General features: G+C 36.3%; 1 protein-coding gene across 1 annotated transcript in view; it reads right to left on the bottom strand.

Moving 5' to 3' along the window:
- Positions 1 to 20,131, bottom strand: part of PIGK (phosphatidylinositol glycan anchor biosynthesis class K) — a 64,188-nt gene that overhangs the window by 40,016 nt on the left and 4,041 nt on the right. Inside the window, exons 4-9 of the mRNA XM_042819579.1 lie at positions 19,293 to 19,428; positions 18,168 to 18,279; positions 17,741 to 17,837; positions 17,279 to 17,396; positions 15,943 to 16,053; positions 9,096 to 9,268 (exon numbers count right to left, since the gene is read on the bottom strand). Of these exons, the coding sequence (XP_042675513.1) occupies positions 9,096 to 9,268; positions 15,943 to 16,053; positions 17,279 to 17,396; positions 17,741 to 17,837; positions 18,168 to 18,279; positions 19,293 to 19,428 (747 nt within the window). The remainder of the gene's footprint in view (positions 1 to 9,095; positions 9,269 to 15,942; positions 16,054 to 17,278; positions 17,397 to 17,740; positions 17,838 to 18,167; positions 18,280 to 19,292; positions 19,429 to 20,131) is intronic.

Raw genomic sequence — 20,131 nt, 5'->3', positions numbered from 1 at the left:
ATTTGTCCCTAGTTTTGGAAAGCTTTTGCCAGCAGAACCATAGCCCTGGACTGTAGTTCCAGGAAGTCAGCCATGGGGAAAAGATCAGCATTTCACAACCCTTGCCCTCCTGTCCTCTTAAGAGCCCATATGGGCTCTGCACAAACTGCAAAGCAAGGAGCAGCAGCCAGCAGGATGCCTTTGGCTGCTCTGGCTAGCCAAGCTAGTAACTCCTAGCCACGGACTGGCTCTGCCCTCTCCATGATACAATGCCCTCAGCAGGGAGCACAAAGACCATCTGCTCACTCCTTGCAGATAATCTCCTTCCCCGCAAGGGCAGCAGCTCTGCTGTGTCAGTGGAGTATAAATTATACAGACTAACTACCTGGGATCAGCTGGACTACAGAAAACATGCATTTTAGTTGTTTATTCTGATAGCCAATTTGGCTATTCCAAGCAGAATAAACAAGCCCAGAATTGGCTTAAGAGCATGTGATGCACCACACCAATAAACACACTTTCAGTAGTGGCTAACTGGATGGAGCTATTCAGATTCCTAATAAAAGAATCTTAGGAGTTGGAAGGGACCTCTGGAGCAATCCATTGCTAAAGCAACTCCCATAGAGAAGGTTGCACAGGAAAGTGTTCAGGCAGGTTCTGAATATCTTCAGAGAAGGAGACTCCACAGCCTCTCTGGGTAGCCTATTCTAGTGCTCTGGTACCCTCAAAATAAAGTTTTTCTTCATGTTCATGGAACTTCTTGTGTTCCAGCTTGTGCCTGTTGCTCCTTCTCCAGTTGCTGTGAGCCACTAAAATGAGCCTGCCCCATCCACTTGACCCGTTAGACATTTATTAGCATCGATAAGATCCCCTCTTAGTCTTTTCCAGACCAAACAGTCCCCAGTCTCCCAGCCCTTCCTCATAAGAGGTCCCTCATCATCTTTGTGGCCCCGTTAAATGTAATGCTAAATATGTACTTAAACTTTTTGCAGAATAAGAGGTAGCCCACTTTCACAAAGTACCCCTCCACACACCTTTTGAAACTGCGTGAGTCCAAACATTTGTCATCCACCATCTGTCACTGGAAAACCAATAATCTAATTCATCAACATTTACAAAAGTATATTAAAGTGATGAGCATCAGAGTGAAAACATACACTTAGCCAAGATAAAGACTATAATCTGTTGAAGATTATTCTTAGAGATTAACAAAAAAAATTTAGTTATCCTTCAGAGTGCCTAAAAAAGTATCAACAGATAGTCTACGTTATTCCATCTTTTCTTCCATATCTGGTCCCTGCAGGATTGATTTTGTATCTTTCGCATAGCAATATATGAGAAATTACATGGAAAATATAACTATAAAATTGAAAATCTGCCAACGGGTGTCAGGAGGATGATGCAACACTGTTAAGTGTTTTGATTTCTAATCAAGCATTCACTCAATATTGGAACAAATTTGTATGTCACCTAGACTTCAGCACCATTTTTTTTTTTTTTTTTTAACCAGGAGGAATAGAAACTTCAAATAGCTATCATGTAATTCAAAGAGCTTATGCTGAAGTGCCTGTGAATATAAATGCTCTGCATTTATTCCTTCCTTCCCCACAGTGAAGGAAAATCCAGACTCCAGTGTATTCTTGTCCTCTCTTGGAAACTACTGGAATGAAGTGCAGTTTGAATACTCAGGGTTCAAGAAGGGGACATCCTACCCCTCCATTTGCTCCCAAATCCTAATTCCTGCTAGCTACCAAAATACTATTTAGGTGACACTGCATTCTCACTAATTCCCTATCATATATGTGGAATGAAAGTGGAATTCCCCCAAATAATGGAGGTCAGTTCAATTTACATTTTTAGAAGTCCAGTGATACCAATTCCTACATCCACGAGAAACACAAATACAGTCTGATTTTGCAGAAGTCTAGTAATGTCAGTCTGCAATCAAAACATGTTTGTTCTGTTGGCGACAAAGGAACAAACTGCCTTCAATTGTACTAATTCTGACACTGTATTACAAAATAGGAACATGAGTGTAAATAAACATACATAGGATCTTCCAGCTCACTCTATGAAAGAGAAATCCTGCCTGTCTTCATGTTCCAAACTGAATCTGACCTCTAGACAGATGAGTAAAGGATTTTCATGCCTTTCAGTTCTTTTTCAATATTACGTGAAGTTGTGTCCAATTTAGTCTTGCCCTTTTAAAAGTACCTGGCACAACAAAGATGGGCATCACCATCCTACAAAAGCTTAACATCCACAATTACTACTGAATAGTAACTGGAGCCCACTGAAGTGACTTAGCTAGGATCCAAAAAAATTCTACATCGCATACAATGTCTGAATAGCAATTGCTCCAACTATCTTTGTTTTCCTCCTGCTGTACAATTTTGTTTCAGGACATTCAAAACACTTTGTTATGTTTCATTACTTTTCGTTCATTTCTCCTACTGTTTACCAATATCTATCCTTCATGCAATTACAGTCTACTGCCTTTGAAAAAAGCTGAATAAATTCTATTTTGCAGAAAGTTCTTTAGTTGTAGCTTTTTTTTTTCCTGTAAGATCAATCTTGCCACACAGTTAATATTCTGCTGTCCAACAGATTTCATACAATAATCTTAACAGTAGCTTGAACACTTTGGTAGACATATTCAGCATCTGTTGTTCCTCCCACACTTTGTATAGATTTCTGATACCTCTGACCAAGCATATAAACAAGATCACTTTGTAAAGTAGTATTACATGGTGCTCAGCAAGCCATCTGTAAACCGACTTCTTATATGATTAGATCTGCTTTTGTAATCACCTCCAGTTTTCTTTCCATCCTTGGATGCAATTGTGGCTTCCCTTCTCTCTTCTTGCCTGAAATTTCCAGTTGTCTATTCAAGCAGCTAACTGGACTGAAAAGAGATGCCTAGTAATAATGTGATGTTTTTTTTTGATTTCTGCTCTTCTTGTCCTCCCACAACATACATTTATACTTTTCCTTTCTTTCTTGTTCTTTTTTTTCTCCCACTGAGGAACTAAAGCCCCTAGAAAGCTTGCTGTGAAGTGTAACTTCTTTGAGTCTAATAGTCTTCAGAAATAAGCAGTGCAGAGAAACTTCTTCCTATCAAAGAGATCATCTTGCAGCTTACTGAAATCAATAATAAGACTTCAAGGACTTAAGTAAGAAATTTAACAGCTCTATGGCAAAAACTTCAGTCCACCAAACACATGATTTGAGAAATGTATCTCCTATTGGAAGGGCTGGGAATTGCAGATAGAGATCATTTTACGGTCTTTTAGCCATCAGTTATATAAATGTGTTGTGAAGTCAAAATGCCCCTTCCTCCCCCCCACAGCTTTGGACGAGATGTAAATTTTCAGTGGCATAAATCTCTGGCCATCTGGAAGGTAATCCCTCAGGCACTCAAAAAACAAGTGTAAGCTTTTTCACAATATCAAAACAGAAAGACTAAGGGCTTGTGCATATGCTTTAATACCACACAGAAAAAAATAGCAGTGTTATTTGAGCCTGGAGACTTAATTGCTATGTGCCCAGATTCATTTCTGGGGCATAAAGAATGCTAACATATGCTTGGTCACTAAATTCCAAAGACATAACAGTCCCATAACAATTGCTTCAAGACACCTCCTTGCTTTTTCCCCTTTTTTTTTCTATTCCCTTGATATTTTCTTCTGAAATCACAAAAAAGTACGCAACAAAGGTTACACTTAAGAAAGATCAACAGTTGCTCTGGTATTTTTTATATGAAGATGATGATAATAATAACAATAATAACTAATGTAATTTTACTGAAATTATAAAGCTGTCTCAAAGCCCTGAAGAAATACATACATGGAAATACTTTCTGGTCAGATACAGGACAAACATTACAGTTGACTGCACGGTATTCCTGAGTGGCAAAATATAGAACATAACTATACAAGTACTATTGAATAGACAATAATTTGAATTTTGTGAGTGGACAGCAAAGCAAGAAAATCAAATCATGATTTCCACGTGAAGAGCAGTAGAAAGTCTAAAGAGCGCTTTAGGGGACTAGAATTAGAAAGCAGCCCACTCAACTGTAAAAATAATAGCAGGTAAAGATCACATAAGGGAGAAAAGGTGAAGAAATATTAAGAAAGAAAAAAAAACCAAGAACACTACATATAAAGATGTAAAAAGGAATAGATAAACAATGAAAAATAATCTAGACTGAAGATCCTGAGATTCCTAGATATTCTCAGCTGTTTAGATTGTTAAAATCTGCTAAATTTACTGAAGGACTCCTTTGAAATCTGACATCCAACTAATTCAGTCATTACCTGTCTAGTACCTGAAACTATTATAACACATAAGTCAATTTGCAGATGAAAGTCACTTACAAAGAACAAGTTTGAAGTTAATAGAAAGATTGCCATTAACTATTATGTACTTTAGTCCTTATCTAAAGTGACCTTTGTGGGGCATTCACAGTACACAGCAACTCTGCAGATCAACAGTTTTCTTTTTTTGTGTCAATGCCTATTTAAACTCTATGCACATAGGTTCAGCAGAGTAGCATTCAACTGGAAGCGCACAAAATGATCGCAGCACAGCCTAGTAGTAATAATTAAAGCTTTGTCACAGAACAAATACCGGATGCCCTATAAACTCCACTAAAGGTAGAAAAGGGGAAATACATCCAAGATTAAAACAAATCTGAGTCAAGCTACAGTTGTGCAAGAAAACATATTTTCTTATGAACAGCAAAAATCTCTGGTAAAAATTATCATCAAAAAATACTTTAAATTAGTAAAAAAATTTTTTAAAAAATAATCTATTACTCAACTTCAACTCTGCTTTTTACTGCTAAACAGGGAGCACAATAACCAAGCATAATATCTTTGTGTTTTTAAGGTTTTCCCAAGACAATTTATAGCTAGCAGTTCCTTTTGATATTGGCAGTCATCCTTTTTTATTTTATAGTCATGTTACACTAGTGAAAACATATCCTACCATATAATACACAATACAGGTCACCATTCTGTCAGACTTCCCCTCTGCTGCCATCTGTTGCACAGCAATAAAATGTAATGGGATAGTGGTGGGAAGGTTCAACCTCTACTTCCGTGCCATCAACACTCACCCCTGATGTTACAGGCCAAAATAATAAAATAGGAAGCGTTATTTTTGGAGCAACCTTTCCATAGAACTTCTACTATTGCCATTGCAATCGTCTTACCTTGAATTTAACTTTTACATTTGCAAACACAGTAGTGTGTGTACATGCACATATGTAAACATATATTTATCTTCTCCCAGGCAAGCAGAGAAAAAATAAATGTATTTACAAAATACTTTAAGAAATACAGCAGTAATATTTAACTGCCTATTACTTTTTCAAACTCTCTAAATTAGTTGTAGGCTATTAAACCACTTACGGATTAAGAACATCCACAATTATGAATTCATTTTGTTGCAATGGTAAGGCATTAAGGGAAAGTATACTACATGCACAACTGATGAGCATGCTTCATGTGTGCTGATGTCCAGCAAGTGTAAAATAAAAACAGAGCCTCTCCAGAATTTACACTGAATAAATAATAATAATAATAATAATTCAACTCCTTCTTCCTCTCCTCATTTAATTTCACTCTAAAGCTGATCAAATAAAGGGGAAAAGGAACCCAACCCAAAGCCGCTGCCATCCCAGCACGGCCCGGCTGCCTTCGCGCTGCTGCCACCTCCCGGCGCCCGCCCGCCTCTGCGAGCGCCTAATCAGAAATTAATGATGATCTCCAAACACACTGAGGCACCTGGTCAAAAATTAACAGCAATCTCTGAATAAACACAGCCTCTGCTATTTTAGGAGAAGTTCACTGCGCTGAGCAGCATCTACCGGCGAAAACAAATTACGTATTTGTTCACAAACTGGATCCCTTTGTATTCAGGAATACACAACAGCAGCTGCACCCATCAAGTGCATAAAACTGAAAATAGCCAATAGAAAAGAAGAACAGGAAACAGAAATAAAGAGTTACTATCAAAAAATGGATGGGAGACAGCTTTGGTAGTAGTGTATTGCAAATAAACCAATCACTCACAATTATTCTCTATCACGCAAGCACCCTTCCTAAGCCAAGTGGTTTGGTTAAAACTCTTTAGTTTTAGGACAACAGCCCCTGAAAGTAATGCACAATTCAGCCCAGCACAATTACTACATCTGAAGCCCAAACCTCAAAAGCAATGAAACTAGGATGGTTTTGTATGATGCTGTCTTTAATTCACCTTCTACTACCTTTAGGGAAACATTAACCCCTCATTTTTCCCAATGTTTTCTCTGTTACACAACTTTTCCTTATGATAGGAGCAGCAGGAGGTGATCTAACATGCTGTACAGCCACAATCCGAGGCTGAGACACCCCACACTGATCAGCAGTGCTCAGCTCCACACAGACCTGTCTCTAAGACTCACCACCTCATTCTTCATGTTATGCTCTTACAGTGATTTAGACACACACATAACAGCCAGTGCCCCAGGGTCCATGAATGTCATCCAGGTTTTGAAGGTTGCAGCTACAGGCCCAGTCAGGAAGAAACCCTCTGAAGTGAACATAGCTTAGATGAAAGTACTGTGAAGAAAGGGCAGGGGATTCCTTTTTTCCACCTCAATTTTAAAGCTTTTAGTCTGAAATAGTCACCAACTACTAAACAGATAGAAAGAAAGCTTTGCCTTTTGGTTATCTAGTTGTCGTTTCTTTATATGAGCTCACCTCAAGCAAAGGAAACTCCTAAGGCTGCACTGGGACTACCAGAGCTGGTATCACCATCAGACATTGACCTCGCAGTGCAGGAACTGCTTGTGCTGAGCTTGCACTGAGCCACACTGCAAAGTAATTGCTAAAGAACCATGCAACAGAAGAAATGAGATCCATGGAAAGATTTGGCAAAGTCACAGCACAGTGAGTTAGCTGAAACCTCGCCCTGAAAACAGCAGAATTCCAAGGCACGGTCATATCACACAGCAGCATCTTCTCTGCCCCTTACCTGTGCAGTCAGTGGTTTTGTTTGGTTGTTGTGTTTCAAGCAACATGCTTAGCTGCACACGTTGACCCTTGCAACTTCATAACAAAAACAACTCCAATCTAACACACACTAATGACCAGATCAAAGCTGGGGTCCCTACTTTGTTTCCATTTTTCTCCCTAACACAAATATTTTGTAGCACTCTACTGCCACCAATATGTAAGAACAGCAGGAAAAAGCTTGAAAATGATTTAAAAAAGAAGGAACAGAAGAGAACACATCAAATGTTAAAAATAAAATAACACTGCAAAATATCTTTCAAACAAAAATGACACAAATACAATTCAGAACAAGGAAAAGATTCAAAATTTTGCACAGATTTTCTCAGAAAAAGAGCAGCGAGCACAGATTTACAGTGACCTGCGTAACACAGCAACATTTGTATTAGGGGGAATAGATTTCTGATTCCTGTATCAGACACCTCCTGGCAAATACGTGTGTTCATTTTAAGGCAAATTCCAAAGGAGTGCAAGTTCCATTCTACGCGACTTTTCTGCTTTCACAAAGGCTTTTAGAAACACTATTAAGCACAAACAAGATTATTTATGACTGGTTTGGAAAGATTATTAAATTCTGGTTTTTGTGGATTAAGGTGAAAATTCATTAAAAAATTATTTTAACATTTGGCATCAATATAAAATAAAACAAAAATAGTATCTTCATATACATTGAAGGAAAAAAAATCCTAACAGCAAAACATCCTAGCTCATTCTGAAAGCTGCATAGGAAAAAACAGCAAATGAGGTATTGAGGTGGTCCAAGAAAGCATCCTGTACAATTCAGCATTCAGCATTCTCATAGGTAACAAAGTAAGCTTACAAAAAGTTCACTTACTGTTAGTATTCTAAAAGCAAAATAACATCTAATTAGAGCCTTAACCAGAAGATTTCATAACAAGAAATGTATCTCACTATTACATTTAATTGAAAAGGAGGGTATATAATTTGCAGCTCTGAAATTAAGAAGTCTAAAACCTGATTCTCCTTTAAATTTTCCACAGACTAGAATCCCACATGGTGTCCTAGCAAAAAATGTTTTTTATTTCAGAGGCAAAAGAAAATCTAGCTTCATTAAATTGTTCTGAATGAAGCAAAGAATTATTTAATTTGTATATGGTTAGTACTACCATGCACAATATAGTTAAAAGCAAAATATGAAACTAAATTATAAAATACACTGGACTTAGTGTAGGATAGTATTAATTACAAGGGCCAGAGCTAGCATTATCTTTAAAATTAATGAACTTGATATCCACTAACAATTTATCTGAGTGACAGTTAATATTAACTCACATAAATTTATGAGTTTGAAAAAAATCTTACAATCTTGGTTAGAGTTGACAATTTTTTCTTTCTTCTCTCCTAGAGGAAAGTATTGTGAAAGCTAAAAAATGCATCAGAAATGGCAGTACAATGCCAAATAAACTGCTGTACAAGCACATCTTCCTTTACATGTTTCCAATAGGTGGCAACAGAATACCAAAAATACAAAGGAGTTTGTAACTCCTTCTTCATCCACAAAGAAACAGAATCCCTATTAACTCTACCAGCAAACCAGCAGTGTTATTCAGGTAAATCATTACATCTCTGCAACTGAAATTCTCTGGACAGTTAAAGCCAAAAGGCAGAGAATTTGCAGAATAGAAACAGAGCATTTATTAAGAAAACATTAATGAAACAACCCATGCTTTGAACTCAGAGCTTATCGGAAGGAGTAAACTACTTTAAAAATAAAAATTAAAATGTCTCTGCACATTAAACTATCAAAGAAGAAAGAAAATTTTAGACTACCTTCTTTGTTGTTGATGATGATAGCCACACCTTGGTCTTTAGAAGTATTTACTTGGAAGATGGAATGAAGGAGTGGGAACTTTTCTTAAACAGAATGCTCTCCACTGACAAATCTCCATTTTATCAATATTAACAGTCCATACTGACTCCTTGGTCCTTTCACAGAAAACAAAGTTCTGCTTCTGTTGACAGTTATAAGGCAGTTTTGTTTCTGCTGAACAAAGCTAAATAATATACTAAATATAATAGATAATGACTACTCACTTGCTTTCAAAGCCAGCTAAATTACGGTCCAAAGCAATTGTCTCTGTAGTAATTTCCACTTTTCTTACGCTGCCAAAGAAGTCTGTTATCAGAACATTTTGAGGGTCTCGCTGGAAGAGATCAGTTCGATGCCCAGGAGTTGAAACACACAAACTTTTTGGACAGACCTGAAACTGGAAACAAATATGGAAAGTCATATCATGTCCCACATTGATCAACAATTTCTACGAGTACTTTTCAAAGTGAAATGATCATAAAATTAAGACAAATACCATACATAAATTTTGGTAGTACCCTTAATTTTCATACAAGCTCCACAGCCAAAGAAAAGGGACTGAAATAAAAAGCATTATTAAAAATTACAAATAAAAAATAATAAAAAATTATTAAAAAGCATAAATAGAAAACCTTAATCCTCAGCTATCAATATGAGCAAAGAAATGCTTTTGTGAAAGCCAACTGCAACTGACCGATTAAATGTGAAAATGCATTTCTGAATACAGAAGCACCAACACTGCTGTATCTTCCAAAAAGCAAAAGGTGGTATAAATTCTTCATGCTTACCAAAGGGAGGCAGGCAAGTTTCACAAGCCATGACAAGTAGCTAGCTGTGAAGGTTTTAAAATTGAATCAAGAATTTAAATTTTAATCAGAAAAAAAAAAATCCTTATCCTTATTTCTGGTTTACAGCCTATGAATTAATACTCAATGAGGACCTTAAAATATCAAAGGTGTACTATGCACATTAAATTCACACAGACATGCCTGTAACACCTACAAATTAGCTATCTACTTTTCTATTAATTTTATGTACCTATCCGTTCCACTACCTCCAGCACAAATTCCAACAGTGGGAAAGCAAAACCAACACTAACAAATTAAACTAGTTTAGATGGACTCATTTTCTGCAAATGTATCTTTATACTGAATAAAGTAGATACAACGACGACACATTAGTTGTAATACTTAAAATATCTGACTAAGTAGCATGCTTATTAAGCAGTAGAACTGTTACAAATCCAGAAGTTACTCAAGGCAAAACCAGTGGATTTTGGATGGAAAATTTTGGATCGGGGGTTTTTGCACAGGTCCTACTACACTGCCCACACAAGTCTTTAGCATTTTCCATCCAGACAGATTCCTTATTCCAGGGTACCTCCTAGATTACATAGCTTGTAGTTTAATTAGTAACATTACATGACTTCAAATTGCATAGCTGTGAAAGTCAATCAGGGCCCCACTTCCTGGCCTCTGAGCTGGGAAAGCTGAGTTTGTGTCTCAGTCCACAGAAGGCATTTCATAACTAAACACACAACCCCGCCAAACACAGGCAGAGACAAGCAACCCTCTAAGACACAGGTGAAAGGTCAACAGCACCTTGAGCAGCTTCTTGACCAAATGTTGCTGCCCACTCAACTGCCTCTCCAACAGCCTGCAGGCTGTGCGGTAACAGTTTGTTATGCAACCTTGTGTGTTCTAGCAACAAAGAATACTTAACACAGCACATTCATGCAGGGGACTACCAAGTACGCTTACCTTCCTGAAATGACATCTTCCAAGTGATTTTCACAAACAGGTCCACTGGTTACATGATATAAATCTTATACACCTGATTCTGTCATGAGTCAGCTGGTTGCATTCTCAGGGCAGAATCACAGGTCCTAGTTAGCTCAGTGCAGATGCAGCCTCAATTATCACAGACGCTGACAGATAAAACCTGTAAGTTTCAGTTCCATACCTCCTAGCAGAAATTCTTTGCACAGCCCAGCACAAAATAGACAAGTTTGTATGGTAGTTGTTTTTTTTTTTTAGGACAGCAGAACCCTTTTCTTAAAAGGTTTCTCAGAGAGAAAGCAATGGTCCCACTACAGATTCTGTCTCACTGTTCCTCCCTTCTGCACCTACTACAACTTCTCTTTTATACCTGGTCTTACAGTCTAAGCTTGTAAATCCAGGGAGCCTTCAGCTCACATTAACCTTTACCCTAAACGATGGATACACGCACACAGATCCGCTGAGCTGTTTTTCAGTAATTCCCACTTATCTTGTTTGCAGAGTATCACATCTCCTGAACAAGATCTTCGCTATCCTCCATGTGAAGTGGAAGTGAACTGGACTGACCAGCATCATGCTTCCCGTACACACAGAAGACACTTGCCAGTGCACATAAACATTCATTTCTTGGTTTCATCAAAAGACAATACATTTTCTCCAACTTGAAGTAAGGGCACAAACATAAAACCTGTCTCCAAAGTAAGCTACATAAGTTAAATATTTATTTCGACCCCTCTATTTGATACATTAATCTTTGCTGCAGCTATATTTTATGTTGGGGTAATGGCTAGAAAGGCTACAAAACACTTTAAGAACTACAATGCTTTTATATTCTTGTACTGTTAACACCAGTATAAGAACATACGATGAGAACGAATGACTCAACAAATTATGAATGACCTTTCAATGCAGCTGCCTTCTATCAGCCCCAAACAGACTCCCAACAGCAAGTCAAAAGTTTATTGATCATAGGCAACCACTGCAAATAGCTTCAAAGACATCAAAGAAAGAGCTGCTTTGCAATTCTGCTTTATGTTAGCTACTAAAGGAACATGAGCCACGTGCTCTCTTTATCTGAGCACCCACTGAACTTTTGCCTTGCTGGTCACAGCAAATACTTCCATTTCCTTCCTAAAACACAGACTTCAAAAACATCTTTCTTGCTCTCAACAAATGCAGTTTAAGAGTGAGATCTGCAAAATCATTGCAGTAAACATGTACAGAGAAGGGATCTAATCAGTGTTCCTCAGAGCCTTCAGTTACTGGACTCAGCTGGGAGAATATCACACGTACAGACTGCATGACACTGCATAACAGCCCCATCCTCATGGGCAAAGTGAATCTCATCACATGCCCATCTCTGCAGAAAAAATTACAAGCACAGGTTTACCTGTAAAGCTGTCTGACCATTAAAATAAACTTTCAGTGGATTAATTCTACGCTTTCACAGACAAACTGAATGCTTTTCTGGGCCAAAAAACAAAAAACAAAACACCACATTTCTAAGTAGAATTACAATAGCCTGTTAACAAGAGCATGCCAAGAGCATGCAGGATATTATATCAGATGATTTAATCACTTATTTAAGTTTAACTCAATGGACACACTAAATAGCTTGTTGGAAGCTTAGTGCTTTTCAGCCACTTATTTCTCACACAGTTACCATCCCTTAACTCTTGAAGAAGCAGCACCAGTCTCACCAATTGTTCCTGCACCTGGAACTGCTTGCATTTCTTCCACCTGCCTTTTACAACTCTCAAGAAAGCACTACAGGATGATAAAAAGCTCATGGCATTTTAAAACAAACAAAAAACCTAAGGAAAAAAAAATATTATTGAAGGTATAAATCAGTGCAGTAAAACAATGATCTGTAGGTTTATAATTTGAAAGTAAAGTATTCAACCTACTTGAAAAGCAAGCACATTTCAGATCAAAGGTAGTGTATTTATCATTGCGTCTCATAATCTACCTTGATGTATTTCAAATGTAAACTTCTTTTGGACAGTAAGAAACAGACACAGATGGTAGTTCTCTCACCTAAACTACAACAATTTTGTTAAAAAAAAAGTCACTCAAATAAATCAGAGCTGTCATTTTGATGCAGAAAAGCTGTTACTTTCCATGCTATTTTCCAGAATGGAAAAAAGCTTAAAATATCATTGCATAAAACGTATGGTGTCCCTCATAGATTTTCTATACATAATTGACTACTCCTTAAAAACCTATTAGAAAGCATGAATTCCAAAGCACACCAGCACCCTGCAATGTGCTTCTGTTCTCTGTGGCAGTCAAAACCCAAATACAGCTAAACACCAAATTTGTCTTCCTGGGTGGTAGAGTTCCAGATCACATATGAACATTCAGAAGATAACCAACACTCCTTGTTGAAATACAGTATTTGTTAATAGAGAAAGAACTGAAAGCAGATATCCTGGGGTTCTGATTTATTCAACTTATATACATTTTCTTTTTAAACTCTCGCTAAGTGAAATTAATTATAATGCATATTAAATATATTAACATTAACACAGAGGACAGAACTAATGGCTCCAGCATTATTTAATACTGAGCATCCCTGAAAAAAGGGAAAAATACCTGTCTACAATTAGAAAAATGTATTTAGATACAGTTTTTGATAGGAAAAGAAAAATAACATTTTATAATACAAGATGGAAAAAATAGATCACATATCATTGCAAAAATATCACTCAGTAAGCGGAAGAAAAGCTGTACAGATTAATTAGCAAAGCACAGTCAGCAGAGCTTAGTGGCTCTGACTCAGTAACTCTGCCATAACTGTCCCTATTTTGGGTTCATTTTTTACTCAAAGCTGCTTTGTGCTGAGATGATGTCATTGGTCACACCAAGTGTAATATGAAGGTCTCTCTTCTAAGCTCTTAGAATACATGTACATATTGCAAAACAACTACATCAGCTCTGAAAGTGTGAAACAGATACCACAATTCAAGTGTTTGCAACCTGTCCCACAACAGTTTACTACCATAGGACAATTTTGAGACAATTTTGGAACAAAAATGTGTAATGGCACTGAGAAAAAGAGGATTCCAGTATTAACAATCCAACTACCCAGTACCTGTGTGAAAAAAGGACTGCAAAGCAATCACAGACTAGCACTTTGATAACTAAGGTCTTTAAAGGAGAAAAAAAACCAAAAAGCAAGAAACTGGCTAAATGAAACACATTTCTTGATGCGCTGCTGTTTCCAAACTTTTTAATTAAGATACTAATTAAATAAAACCATCTGATTTCCGCAAATGGAAACTCTGTTATCTTGAAATTTTCTTGCCACATTTTGAAGTTATTTTACGACAAATCAGGTCTCATATAGAACATACGTGAATCTGATTTTGAAAGTTTGAATGTGTGGCACATTACTTTTTACTTTTTTGGAATTGCAATCAAACTGAAATTCAGTCATTTGCACAGCTTTTTGCTATCCCCTTAGCAACACAGATGGAACAGGTGGGAAGTAGGTGGAGGAAAGATGCCTCATTCTTCACAGGAATGTGATATCCAAACCTTAGGCGGATGTGAAGTGAAGCTTTTTAAAGAGAGGCTGGAGAAAATTACATAGGTGATATGATGGACACCATGTAACAAATACTTTCTTCTGAAAGAGTAGACATCAGACACAGAAGGATGGTCAACAACTACACTTCAGCTATGAGTGAACTCGTTAAGTGAGCCACTTAACATATTGCCCAGACTTCCCAAGTGTCAGTTTTAAAAATCAGGCTTGCATAAGCATTAGCTCTTTTTTCTTAACCCAGAACAATACTAACATGGTATTCCAGTGCCAAATATACCTATATGAATCCTATAACACAACTGCTGAAATATATGTATATCATGATTCAGTACTTTTTCAAGCCGTCTCACATAATTGGTTCTATTCCCTCCCCTTCCCAGAGCAGCAATAAAGAGATTCGTGCTGTGATGTCTTACAAGACGTCAGTAATTTATCTGTGTAAGTTTCCATGGGCCTTCCTACTTATTCGGCATACAACATAAAACAAAAATGCAAAGCAGAGTGTTTAGGTATCTTCTCAAAAGAGCCCAAAATGTAAGCTACTTGACCACCTACGACATTTTCTGTACTGTTGACAATACCTGAACTAATATCTAGTATCTTTTTTAATTTAATGTCAATTCATTTTCTAGTTTACAAAACAGAATTCTAGAACGCTGTTTGAATGAACAAGGTAGAAGCAGAAGTGCTGTCAATAAAAAACTTACATATTCTTCTTTAACAAGATTGATTTTAAGGTTTTTCTGTATTTTGTGATCAGACAGGTACTAAATTACAAGCCAGTTTCATTCTCATTCCAGTAAAGGAATTATGAATCTTAGTCACTGAATCAATTCTACATCAACATAAAATCTGTTAAGTGGGAGCTGTTTAGACTGAATTCTACTACAGATTTGACAACCAGCCTAGGACAAGCCTCTGTAGACAAAGGAGTAGATGCTCCATTTACACAAATTTATCAAACACAGTGTGCACAGTCAGTGGTGCGCCTAGATCATTGATACAGTCATGGCATCAGGATTTACAGCTACAAGGCAACACAGCAGAACATATAACTATAGCAAAATTAGCCTTGGAACAGGCATGAAGGGTTAATAAAATAATAAAAGATGGCCACCTTTTATGCAATTTTATCAGTGCATATATCTAACTGTTACAAGGGCGTTTGCACACATTTTACCTTAGATTATCTTGGTTGTTTTTTTTTCACTGCTTCTTAACTGAAAGCTTCTTTCAGTACTCACCTAAGCTATAATATACTCCAAACACAGACAGATTTAGACATCTCTTGGTCTGGAAGCTAAGTGGAGAAATCAGCCTCTATAGGCATTTGTGAGTGCACAAATAGAATTTTAACTGTTTAATCAACTTTGCAAAATTCTACCAGTGGTTGCCTTTCCATATCCACAAAGTGCCTGTTATCCATTAAGTTGATTTTACATATTTCAGAAGTTTCCAACTATTTTTTTTTATGCACAATCATTTTATTTAAATATTTAACAAATTTTATTTATTTTTCAATGATTTTTTTTTTAATGGCTAGTTTTGGTTAACTTTTTTCTGTAGCCAATAAGCCACTTTCACACAAAGGACAATCCTCTAAATGTTACACTACTGTTTTGCTTAATAATGGCAGAAAGGCCCTCCCCACAAAGCTACTTCTAAGACAAACAGTAGTTGTACAGAAAGCATTTGGAGAACACCATGAAAAAATAAATTGCTGAGCGTTGAGATTCTACTTACAAGGTCATTCATATTTGTCTGACTGGCTGGATGAACTTCTTCCAAGAATTCCAGCATGTAAAAAGTGTATCTGTCCATAAGATGAACACCAATCCCAAGATCAGGTTGATGCTACAAAATAATATGAAACAGTTACAGGGCATTTGCAGAACAGAACTCAGTATTTAGAGAAGGGAACAGCATATAATAGTATCTTACAAAAGTTAAGCATAATGTGTTATTTGTTCCTAAGAAAATTACACAAAGCAAATTACCACTCATGAAGAAATATTCTGGTGGTGAACTATGTAATACATGGATCATTTTCATTTTTCTAGACTACATCTAGACAATAAGCTGGGAATTCCCTTCTTAGAAGTCCAGTGAATTTATGTACCATCCCCAGCTTCCTAGGGCTTGGAAAACAGAGCTGAGAAAGAGAACTTATTTTCAGTTTGGCTTGGATCTCTTTCCTATCATTCTTTCTGTAATGTCAATGGGGTATAAGTATTGTTTTGGTTTTTTTTCCATATACCAAGTGTAAGAAACACAAGACTGAATATTCCCCTCTCAGATCTCTCATCAGTCTTTCCATAAGATTTTTGCCCAATCTAGGTAACGTATAAATTAACCAGGAAGCACAGAATTCTATCACCACCTTTAACTATCAGCAATTAGCTGAAGATGATTTGCCTTTTCCTTTTCACTGGACATGTGGGTCCTCAGAATTTCTGTAAACCTTTCCAAGTCCTTGGAAACTTTTTAGAACTGAACTGGAACTGAGCAAGATAGTGTCAGTCGAAGATACACCAATAAAAGCTAGTGTTGACAGGCAGAGCTAAAAATCAACATGTAGACAAAGGAAGAGGAGAGTCATCATCTTCCTTACATGTACAATACCTTTTGCATTGTCAATTATAATTTTTTGTTATTTTACATGTATAAAATATACATAATTATATTATATATATATAATATATATACGTATATATATTTTAATATATATACGTATATATATTATATACATAATATAATATATAATATATAATTATATATATATACACATAATACATAATATATATATAATATACATAATGATTTTTGCTATTATTTCTGTGATAGAAAACATCAAAAAATAAAACATATTAGCCTGTTTCCTTGTGACAGCCCACAAAAGCAGGAAGATACACCTTACAGTTTTGTCAAAGCTGCACTTTATAACAAAACACATTATACAGTACACAATTAGAAAGAAAATTTTAGTTATTAAAAAAAAAAAAAAAAGCAGCAATGGCTGTACTGTTAACTCACTCAGATATTCTGAAAATCATCTTCAGGACCACAAAAATGTACTTACTGATAACGAATCTTCTCCTACTTGGCTGCTAGCCAAGGCAATTATATTAGGTGAATAAAATCGTTCATACATGGATGCTCCTTGACAAGTATCAATGATAAACAACAATTCATTGTACCTAAAAGAAACAAAACAGCCCTCTTACTCAATTTTCTTCAGATTGAAATATAGGAACTTTGCTTTCTAGTCACCAGGATAGCTACTACCAGCCTAAGGAACAGATGACTTTGCACTGATTGATTTTAAAATGGCAAGTTCAGCCAAATCAATTCTATGGGAAGTTCTCACAGTAGGAAGCTGAAAGTGAAATTTAAAACTCTTCTTTCTGAATGTAAATTTTCACCTAATTCTATGGATGGCAAACAGCATTCACTGTTGAAAGTTTAGTAAGGCCTACCAGTAAGATTTCAGGCATGTTAATGAAATACAGTACTTAACCTCTACATAATACATTCTTATTACCTTCTTTTCTGCCACATTTGTTCAAAGGCATCAGCAAGTTCTACATTTGTGATTTCTTCAGAATCTTGAAATTTTAGGAAACCATTCCCACCATGGCCTAATAGAAAATATACAATTAGGCAAGTATGTAGGTTAAGGAAAGATATTTAGTCTGGGTGATCACCTTTCTTAAAAAATAAACAAACAATTGTTTTGCTCCAATAAAACTTCAGCACAAGGACAGTAAAAATATAATTTAGACTGGAAACTACATTTAATAAGTACAGTCTTACAGGTTTTCTTTGTTAGCATGACATGTTAAGGAAAAAAATCATTTGTCAATCCTTTTTTTTTGTTTGGGCTCCTCATGAGAATTCATGCTTTCATACAGATCCATCCAACTGAACAATAAATGTCAGTAGAAGTGTATACACAAAACTCTAATTACCCGTCATATATATGAGAATATTGCTTCTGTCATCAGAAAGAAGACGTTTAGATCGTGGAGTGCTTGGTGGGATTCTTCCTGTTAACACACGCAAGAAATTTTCCACAGTAACCTAAGAATAGAAGCATAAAGTAATTTTTTAGAGATAAAAATATGGGTCAACAATTCTAGGTTGGATTACATTAAAAAAAATATAATGGAACAATACAACATGCAGTGTACCCAGTAAGATGCAATACTGTATGGTATAAACTGCATCAACAGACATCTTCTTGTTCAAGACTTTTACTGCAGTAAGGCTCACAATTACACAGCATCTCTTACTATATCTCACTAATATCAGCCTGGTGTTCTACTATACCCAATAAGACTACTATCATTTTAATTTCTAAATACGTTTTCCATTGATTTGAAAACCTGTCAGTGTATACCTTTGTTCTGTCAAAGATGCTCACGTGCTCACAAAATGCTCCAACATTTCTGTGTGTTGCCATGGAAAAATAAAAGTTTAAATTACTTCTGCAACTCAGGAGAGGAAAAACAAGATCAATTTCAGTTACATAAGTCTTTGTGTGATCAGATATCATCAAGATGGTGATCGTAAAACCTCCTATAAAACTCCATTTGCTGTCCAGACACACGCAGCAAATGCTAGCAAAAATCCATACTCAGGAAAGAACATAAGAAAAAAACAACACATTTCCATTTTGGTACAGTATCTTCATCTCTTTATACAAAGCTTCACATCTTATGTATGCCTTTAGATGCTCCAATAAACTTTCAGCAACAATTATTCAGCACTATTAAATCATTTATTTGTTGTCTGCTTTAAGATCTCCTGGTAAACTATTTGAAAGAATATGACACAAAAATAAAAAGACAATAGAACACTATTGTTAGTGTTATATTAATAGATTAATTAGGTTAATAGATTTCTATATAGTAACTATTTTACAAAAAAAAGTAGGTTATGGGATTTGGTATTTTTTTTAATAAAAGCATAAGCTTAAGATCAGAAATATAAATAGCTACAGCACATTTCATTTGCACACTGAAAGTGTCACATAGGTGTTGAGCATTTGCAAGATATAAAAACATAGATCCAATAATTTAAAGCATGGCTACCTCATAGCTTCTGTAATCCACTTCTACATCATCTCCATAGACATTTAGCTCCATGTTTTTATGACTAAACACAGTAGCTGGTTTAGGATTCCTGGGATTACATGCCATATCATCTGCCAGCATCAGGACAATGTGACTGTGAAATACAAGGAAGACATAAATCTAAAGGAAATTACAAGAAAATTATCCCATGATTAAAAGAGTAGCTTACGACATCAAGAAGATGCCTGTCATTGTAAGTGAAGATTTGCTTAGTTACATGGTATTTCCTTATGAACACGCTCACTGATAGAGTTATCACAGAGGGAAATGCAGCTAGCTGCTATCTAGCAACAGGTTTCACTCAGGCCAAAGCTGAATATGCAGTTAACACTAGCAACTCTATGGTACAGACTCGCATAGAGCTAGGTGACAGAACAGGGCTAAATCACTTCATACAGTTCCACAGAAGAAACCCCAGCCTGTCTGTGCCCTTTCAAATAGAGCAATTAAAAACATAATGAAAATCATTTTGTTCATTAAATCTGAGGAGCTCGCAAACATTCTTCAAACTATTATACTACATCTGATACAGTGCTGCATGGTTAGTAGCACTAACCGGAAATTCTTCTATGGAACACATATGAGTTGACAGCTGACAGATTTTGTCTTATTCACAGTAACATTAAAAACAAAAAAAATTAGCACCTGAAGGACTATTAGAATACTGTACCAACCTGCATGCAGCCAGACATCTACATGTGGCAGGGTCAGGATTTGGTCAATACATGAAACACCAAGAGGTCACTGTTTGTTTACTATGTCACCGCCTGTTTGTCTACATGAGTATTTTAAGAGTA

The sequence above is a fragment of the Centrocercus urophasianus genome, unplaced genomic scaffold (assembly GCF_019232065.1).
Source record: "Centrocercus urophasianus isolate 14NV4802_14NV808 unplaced genomic scaffold, USGS_Curo_1.0 seq_18, whole genome shotgun sequence".
NCBI classification, from domain to species: Eukaryota; Metazoa; Chordata; class Aves; order Galliformes; family Phasianidae; genus Centrocercus; species Centrocercus urophasianus.
This window is presented reverse-complemented; position numbering and strand designations above follow the sequence as displayed.